This window comes from Marmota marmota, unplaced genomic scaffold, assembly GCF_001458135.2.
Source record: "Marmota marmota marmota unplaced genomic scaffold, marMar, whole genome shotgun sequence".
Lineage (NCBI taxonomy): Eukaryota > Metazoa > Chordata > Mammalia > Rodentia > Sciuridae > Marmota > Marmota marmota.
This window is the reverse complement of record NW_025999842.1, coordinates 41,046,089-41,055,071: the sequence shown is the minus strand read 5'-3', so window position 1 is coordinate 41,055,071 and position 8,983 is coordinate 41,046,089. Positions and strand designations below refer to the sequence as shown.

General features: G+C 29.6%; 1 protein-coding gene across 1 annotated transcript in view; it reads left to right on the top strand.

The window, feature by feature from the left end:
* The window catches only part of LOC107155109 (triadin-like), a 115,556-nt gene extending 107,019 nt beyond the window's left edge, over positions 1-8,537 (top strand). The window contains exons 8-9 of the mRNA XM_015500900.2: positions 1,934-2,122; positions 7,766-8,537. Of these exons, the coding sequence (XP_015356386.2) occupies positions 1,934-2,122; positions 7,766-7,860 (284 nt within the window). The 3' untranslated portion in view covers positions 7,861-8,537. The remainder of the gene's footprint in view (positions 1-1,933; positions 2,123-7,765) is intronic.
* Positions 8,538-8,983: the final 446 nt, after the last annotated feature.

Genomic DNA, 8,983 nt, shown 5'->3' with positions numbered 1-8,983 from the left:
ATATATATATATATATATATATATATATATATATATATATATATATATATATTTGCTTTATCAATCCTGAATGAATGTCTCTTAAATTCTTTTTGTTAAAATGAGGGAAAGTACTTTGTCATAAAATTTAAGAATATTGATTCAGTTTGATCAAAACAAGTAGAAATTTGATACTGCTTTAGTTTCACAATATTTTTCTCATTATATTCACCTCATTATGGAGTTCTCATTTTTTCTATTGAAGACAAAGTTATCTATTTCAAAGATGAGAGTCTCTGATAAATTTCTAAAATAGGTAGGGAAAATTTTACCATGTGTATACTTAAAATCAATGATTATAATAATCCTGTTTCTAAGAAAATTGTCTCTGTATAAAGTTTTATGAAATTACAAATAGATATAAATTTAACATTTTTAATTGTATAGTGTAAAGCCAATCTTAAATTTGTGTAAGTCTACAAAGGATCAGGTACATATCATACAGAATAGCCAAAAATAACAATTTCACATAACAAAGCATAAACCAAAAATCAGTTAACAAGTTTTCCAAGATTTAATACATTTATTCTAAACATTTCTATTTACATATTTAATCTATCACTGTTATATATATGACCTGAATATAATGAAATATTTACTCCATCAGTTAAGCATACATTTATTCTGTTTTTTTTTTTTTGTTTTTTTTCTGAAAAAAGCACTGTACTAGACATAATGGTGATACAAAGTTGAATAATGGAGTTCCTATTTGAAGTTGCTTATAAGTGTGGTAAGGGACACAGATAAGTGAACAATCATCTGTAATTCAAAATACACAATAGGAAATAAAATGCTTTAATAAAAATTCAGGTCAATGAAATATCAGGGGAAGAAATGATTAAATTCAATATCAAAGCCAATTTTTTACATGTGAATTGAATGTGGTGAAATTTTGATATATAGAATATGTGGAAAATATACACTGCAGTTTGACAATGTTAGCATGGGAAAAAACATAATGCATTCAAGAAAATTGAAGTTGAATGGTGGAAGAAAAGAAACTTTTGGAGAGGAGCTATGAAAAGACAAACAATGAAAACAAATATCTCAGGGTTTTAAACACTGCATTAAATATTTCTTTAGAAAATAATATTACTGTGCTGGTAAAGATTCATCAAATATCTATGAGCTCAGACCAATACAGATTCTCTGGAAGGGCTTTTTGAGTTGTGTAAATTTGGCTGTTGGCCATTCCAGGGGAAATTTCGCTCCAGACAGACCCTAATAAACATTTCAGTGTGGGTTTCTAGAACAGTGTTGATTCAAGTCATCCACAGAAAGCAGATTTTTTTTTTTCTCAGTCACGATATGTATGAGTTTGCTATAGGAAAAAGCAAAAAGCAAGCAAAGGATATTTAGAAATGGTTCATAGAATGTAGAAGAAAATCCCAAGTATAGTCACAGAACCCACAAAGAGTTTGGAATCTTGAAACTTATGAAGTGAGTGGGTAATATTTGTATGAGAAATTTATGGTAAAATAATTTTGGATAATATATATAGCATAATTTTCCTCCTTGGAGAGTCTCAGTATAACATACCTTTGAGGGATTCCATAGCAAGAAACTGGTTTTGCTGTTTCCAAAATGATTTTGTCAGAAGAAAAATCTCTGATCTTAAATGTAGCTTAGTCTCTCTTGATTACATAAAATATAGCATTTTTAATTAAAAAAGAGTTGCATTTTGCAGATGAGCTATAAGTTTAAGATACCCCTTCATACATTGCATTAAATTTTGATAACAATCACAAATATTTATGTCAAAATTACAGTTTCCTGTTCCTTTTTTTTCCTTTCCTCTTTCTTCTAAAGATTATGTTTAAGTAGCAATTACAGAAGAAATATTCTGTTGGTAAATTTAAAAAGTAATAATCTAATGTTTCTTAACTGTAAACAGAAGAAAAGAAGGCTAAGTCTAAAGAAAAGACTGATGAAAAGACTAAAAAGGAAGCAAAAGGTGGGAAACCAGAGAAAATGAAGCAAACAGCTGCAAAAGTAAAAGAAGTACAGAAACCATCACCGAAAACCAAAGAGAAGGATAAAGAAAAGGAGGACAAAGAGGCACTGTCCAAACATGAGCAGCAAGGTAAACATTCAGAGGAGGAAGCAGCCCGAGGCTCTAAGAGGATATTGGGCAAGAAGCAGATGCAGTAAAATTAACCTGACAAAGATCAAAATCAGACTCCAAACAGGGGTAACAGACCCATACATGTAAATATACTGGAAAAGAAATATAAGAAAATGGGAATTAATATTTATTTATAGAAATATAAAATGAGTTCAAACATATCTAAGGTTGCATTTTGAAGTATTTTAAAGTGGTTTTTGAATTAGAGTCTGGAGTTACTTAAATGTTGGGAGTAAATGTTGAATTCTTGAGATGTAGAATTTCTATTAAGAGACAGAATAACAATTGAACAATTTTGTGTGTCATACTTAAGAGAAAAGCACTCCAGAAAAAAAATGATAGCAATTCCAAAGATTTGTTAAGGAGTCTATGAACAAATTATAAATAATAAATACTATTAAAACTATTTGTACATTCTCACGGTTTCTGAAAGCACACACAATTTAGAATATGATCAAATTATAAAATTCATTGAATTTAATAGGCAACAAAGTTGTAGAAAAAAGAACTCTCGGCATTTTTTGCCAGTTTCCAGTGACTAAATTGATGATTTTGGAAAGCTCTACAGCTGACAGGTGACTGATTCTCTTCAATAAGAGTGAAGTCAAACTTATACCCTCACTTCAGAAATGGTATAGCATTTAAACGGAGGTGGAAAAGACAACTGAAGTTCTTTATGGAAGGGTTCTAAGTAAATATAAAGCGGTGGGTGAAGTGTTTAGAGGGCTACTAAGGGCCTTTGATTCCCACCTTGTGGGCTTTGTTGAATCTTTCCTTCTCTAAGTCCATTCTTAGGTCAAGGTCACTACACACTCTGAGACTCCATGACTAGAATGTGGGACCTAACCTATTTCTGTAAAGGATGTGTCCTACAGAGGGTGCAAAATAAAATTTTCTTTTACTCTAGTAGCAATTGAATAATTTAATGTGAGAGTTAAAATCAAGGAATTGGATACTCTGAGACTTTTATGTTTTTAAAAAAATCTTAACATCTAATTTCTGATTAAGCTTTCGGACAGAAAAATGACAATAATTTTCCTCATTATAGTTAACATGATCTGAAATATGCAGTATACTTTTGTATTTTATCTACTTTTGTAATTTTATCTTCCCCAAATTGACAATATTGGTAAACTTCAGTGTAAAAGTAATATTTGTAAACTTTGATTTATAGGATGAAAGGTACATATTTTAAAATATGTATTTTAAAAAAGAAGAAGGAAGAAAGATCCTTTTTTTTCTTTTTGTGATCAAAAAACTTTAAGAAATTTTCACTGATTTCGAAGTAATATTTTAATATAGGATTTAATTAAAACTTTGGAACCTTAAATCTTTCTTTCATTTTAAAGATGATTATATTATCCTGAAAAATTAAAAATATTAGTTATCATCTCTTTTTAAATTATTTCATTTATGCAATATTTGGGATAGAAAATAAATGTAATAAATGAAGAAAAATATTTTAATGGGATATTGTACTATGATAGAATACAAAAAAGTTAATCTTCTGATTCACTAATATGTTTATTTATATATTAAAATATTTTGCATTTTAGATCATCCTTTTCCAACATGAAACTAGTTAAAACATGCAAGTTTATCTTAAGTTTATAAAGATGTATGCCAGTTATTTTTGGGAATGTCAAAATACTTATCCAGTAAGTAGGAATATGAACATGTTTTGGGATGGCCATTTTTAGTATCTTTGGTGGCTTTGAGACTATATTTTACTGATAAGGACATAACACTAAGACATTTCAAATAATATTTATTTTCAAGTTACAAATACTATATTTTATTCCTATCAGGAACAGATTTATTTAAGATAACATTATATTATTATTCCATTTTCATTTTGCTCTTTTCATTTCTACATTAAGAGCTATTTATCTTTTAAAAGGATGCTCAAATATCACACAGAGGTAGACACAAGTACACAAATAAGATTTCTTCAGCTAAACAAATGCATTTGCTAAATTTCCTATTGAGAATAGCTATCATTAATTAAATAAAGGTAGTATTAGGTAAGTAATCAAAATTTAACCTATAATGGTTGGTCAGACACATAAATATGTTAACTTTTATTTCTACACTTAAGACTTAAGAGCATTTGTTTATTTAAAAACCTAATCACATAATAGTTTTAATTAAATAAGGTAAAGTTGTTGTTTAAAATACAAATGCATGAGTTTATTTTTATTTTGAAGTTCTTGTATTGTTGACAGTAAAATTAAACTAGTTCTTCTTTGGTCAAGAAAATATTTATTTGCTTAGCTTAAGTTAGATGTAATGAATTTAAGATATTCTTTTCATTAAGATATCTAAATAGTTCCTTTTAAATAAATTGTTTTCGCAGATCTTTTATTACTTGGAAACCTACACAGGACACAAAATTATTGGAAATTATTTGATTACATAGTATATATGTAAATATATTAAATGTGGTTACTTTTAATATTTCATATATAAACAATGCATTTATACTTAAAGCACTGAGAATAAGATTCATATGTATGTACATGCCTACTAGAAACTGAAACACAACTTTTATATTTCATAATTCAGTTTTTATGGACCAATTTAAATCAATTTATTGGGTGGTAAGAAGTGTTGCCAAAATGGCATATTGCTTCTTAGTCTCTGGTGAATCTGTGGGGAAGCGAAAAAAAAGAAACAAAACAATCTCCCAGATCCTATGTATTTTGCTTATTTTTTTTCTTTCTTTTCCAACAATTATTTAAATATCTGTAGCAGTCAGAGAAAGTAGAGCTAATGAGAATCTGCCATAGAACACTGGACTGCATGTACCCCATCCTCATTAAAGATTATTTTTAAGAATCCCTTCTGTTGACATTTTGCACCCAGAATTCATTTTCCCTCAGCTGCCACTCCACAGGGAACACTGACAAGGCAGCAGCAGCTGAATGACGTCCATCATTGCTCCCTGAGGACCGCAAAGGGGAGAGACGGACAGCATGGATTATTCCTAGAAGGATGCTATTTGAGAAAAATTACTTTGAAGTGGTGACCAAATATGAAGTTAACTTATGTAAATTATTATCCCATAACTATGAGAGTTACAATGACAAGACAACTCAGATTTTTCTTTAGGAAAAAATTCCTGCTACATAGTTTGACTTGGGTTTAAAGAAACATTTCTGTAAAATGAATCTTTTAGAATTAGGAATTTTCTTTTGCTCTGTCCTAAGGCAGGTGAAACAGACATACTTAGAACTGCCCAATACATACCTTCAAAGAATTGTTATATATCTTGATCTGAGGACAGAGAGAAATATACAAAATATTACAAAATTCTTAATGTAAAATATTTTAAAAATAGTGATGCCATTAGAATATAAGATCACAGCCTTGCTTATAAAGAACTAAAACGTTTTAAATGTTATTATTCAAATAATTTTCTAGATGAAAAAGAAAGTTCCTTGAACTAATAGAGAATTTTCTTTTCAAATTAGAAACTCATTGAACTATTGATGCATTAATTAAAAGAATGATCTTTGGAACCACACATTATTGGTATGATAAAAAATAAACATAGCACTTTGGTAATATTCATACCAGGTTAAAAAGTTTTGTTATACTCTCAATATTAAATTGCTGAGGAAACTTTGAACTGTGGTTTTATTAATTCAGTACACTGTTCAACATTTTATGTGTATAGCTAGCCCATCATCCCTTGGGACAGAGAACAATATTTCATTTTGGAGCATCATACAAATCCTTCAAGTTACAAATAGTCCCTACATTCTAAACTTCAGACTACATTCTAACAAAAAGTCTCTTTTGCTGTCCTAGGAGGCTGTAGTGTCATTAATGATCACTGAGTAAAAACACAATTGAATGGTTTTAGATTGGGGATTCTGCATATATGATCTATCTGATTAGACGCATCAGGGGAGTTTGATAAAAATGCATCATCCTAGGGTCCAGACCCACAGCACAAGTTTTCAAATGATGTGTCCCACAAGAAATTCCCTCGTCTTTTTGATGAGTAAACTGCCAACAGAGAACTACTTCTAAAAGAAATCTAAAGGCATAATCACTTCAGTTAGTGAAACAAAAGGGAAAGACTGACAATGTCACATTTAACTAATTCTAATTTTCCATTAAAGGAAAATGCATTTTTTTTTTTTTTTTGGTCTTGTCTTAGTGCAGACTTACCCATTCAGCAAGAAAATCTTGTGTTCAGAAAAGAGAAGCTACCATCTGCTTTAACCTTACTTTTTTTTTTTTCCCATATGAGGTTCCCAGGTCCTGGCATCTGAAACTTTTGTTACTGCAGCTTCATCAAAGAGTAGATAGATTCATGGACTGATCTGAGAATTAGCCTTTTTCCCACTCCTGAGTCTCCTGTGGGAAAATGTGCTCTCATTTCAACAATAAAAATACATACAACATTTTGAAATTACATGAGTTTTGGCTTAACATATTTAGGTATTAATGAACACGATTATATTTTAGATCTACCACATAGCATTTACGTTTTGAAAGACCTGGGAGAGTTTCATAATAAAACTGATTAAAAATATTAACACTCTAAAGATTGAAGTTTTAAAAAATCCTTCAATGTATATTAATAGAATAACAAATTTTGTTGTTTCATGTTTGATACGCATAATGTGAAACAATTAAAAATATGTCATGTTGTATAAAGCTAATAAACTTACTTGGTCCCAAAGCTGCCTTTGGATTTGGTGGATTAATAAGATCTCTATTCTAAGAAAACTAAAATGTAAATCATTGCATAGAAGATTCATTTCATAATATTCAAGATTTAGAGAATCTCTGGTAAAACTTACAGATTCTAATGAGAATCTTCATCAATGGAAACTTGGAATGACCTTAGGAGAATTTAAAGTTGTGTGAAAATATGAAATAGTTTAGAGAGAAAAGGAAAAAAAAAAAAAACACTCTTGAAATCATTTTAAGATGTTTGTCTCAAATGTTCACCACTTACTGTTTTTTGATCTTTTTTTCCATAGGTCATAGACTAGTCAAGATCATAAAATGGTCTTATGAAAATTACTCAATTAATTATCTTAACAGTGGTATCATTTGGCACTGTTAGTCTGTTCTTGATTTCTTCTAATTAAAGAACATTGTTATGGAAAGGAGTTTCAAAGGGGTTCGCCCTACTGCAGGCCTTTTGACAAAATATTCTGCAGCTTCATTTAGGATCTGGGAGAGAATATTTGGTAAAACATTCCAAATTGGAACCAATTTTCTTTTGTAAAATTTCTGCTTCATCATCCTAAGTCTACAAAAGGACAAATGAGAATGAGTGCTTTAATGTGATGACTTTGTAGCAAATTTGATGAAAAAGGCTTTCATTTTTAAAAACAACCACTATAATATTATCTCTGTTTCAAAATTTAAGGTATTTTTTTGTATGACTAAATGGAGCATTATGTTCATTATGCCTTTTCCCCCCTGCATGTCCATGAATACAAATTATTTCTTTGCAGAAAATATGTAGTAACCAAAATTGAATTGTGCTATTTTGTTTTGTTAAACCATTTCTCCATTGAAAAAAGAAGGATTTTGATGACATTTTCTCATTTTTTTTTCTTTCTACTCTGTCAGATCAGTATGCATTCTGTCGATATATGATTGACATGTTTGTCCATGGGGACTTAAAACCAGGTATTCCAAACAATTCTTGTGCTTGTCTGTTTTAATAGTCTTTGTTTCTAAGATTTTTGGCTTTTTAATGTACTAAACTGTATTTTCCTTTTTAAAAAATGCATAATGCATGTGTAGATCTAGAATAAAGCCAATAAAAAGCAAAAGTAATAAGTGGCATTAGGGCCTTTAATTTTACTTTCAATCACTGCATGGCCTATTGCAAATATAGTCAGCTGAAAGCTAAAAACATGCTAATATCTTCATATTGAAGTATGCTAATATCTTTAATAATATCTTGGAGTGAAGCGATGAATCATCTTTTTAAAATTCCTTGTAAACAGAAGAAAAAATGTATGACAATGAAAATATCATTCTTTTCTTAGAAGTGAACATTCTTTTCCTAGAAATGAACAGAATTCATATTAAAATGCATCACAGTTCAAATATGAAATCCCCTAAAAAAAAACTTGAGATTTTCTCCCCACATATGAACTTTGGCCATTCCAGAAAAATATTAATGGAGATAGTCAAGTCTGGAGTTAATAGTCAACATAATGGAGAAAACTTTTAGTTAAAGCAATGTACATTAATCTCTCATACCTTTAATTCTTGCCCAGAGTTTAATGAGGTATTCTTTACTAATACCATAATTAAAAATAAGCAACTTATTGCTTGCACTATGGTTTTTGCAGAAATAAAAACTGGTGAAACATGTTCATATTCGGGAAAACATTTCTAAGAAGATATTGTTAAAGAAGGAGATAATTTATATTAAAATAACTGAAGCTGTTTGTTTAAAGCAAACACATTTTGTGTCCTTGCATGTTTATGAGAAAATCTTTCTAAAATGTATAATTATAACTTGGGCATATGTTGAAAACAGGTATGTCATATCTGAAAAAAATGTATAATACATATACGCCCTAGGAATTAAGAAAATCCTACCACTCTTATTTCTCTGGACAACTAAAGTAGCAGAACAACTTATTCTGTCAGATGGTTTCCTTCTCTTCCTCCTCCTCTTCCTCTTTTACTTCCTCCTTCATTTTTTTTCTACATTTTTAATGTGTTAACAACTGAAATGAAGGGTATAAACCTGAGAATGATGGTATCTTACTTGGTGAAGTTGATTATGGTCATCAGTTGGGTATGGTATAATAGCAAAGTAAAATTAAG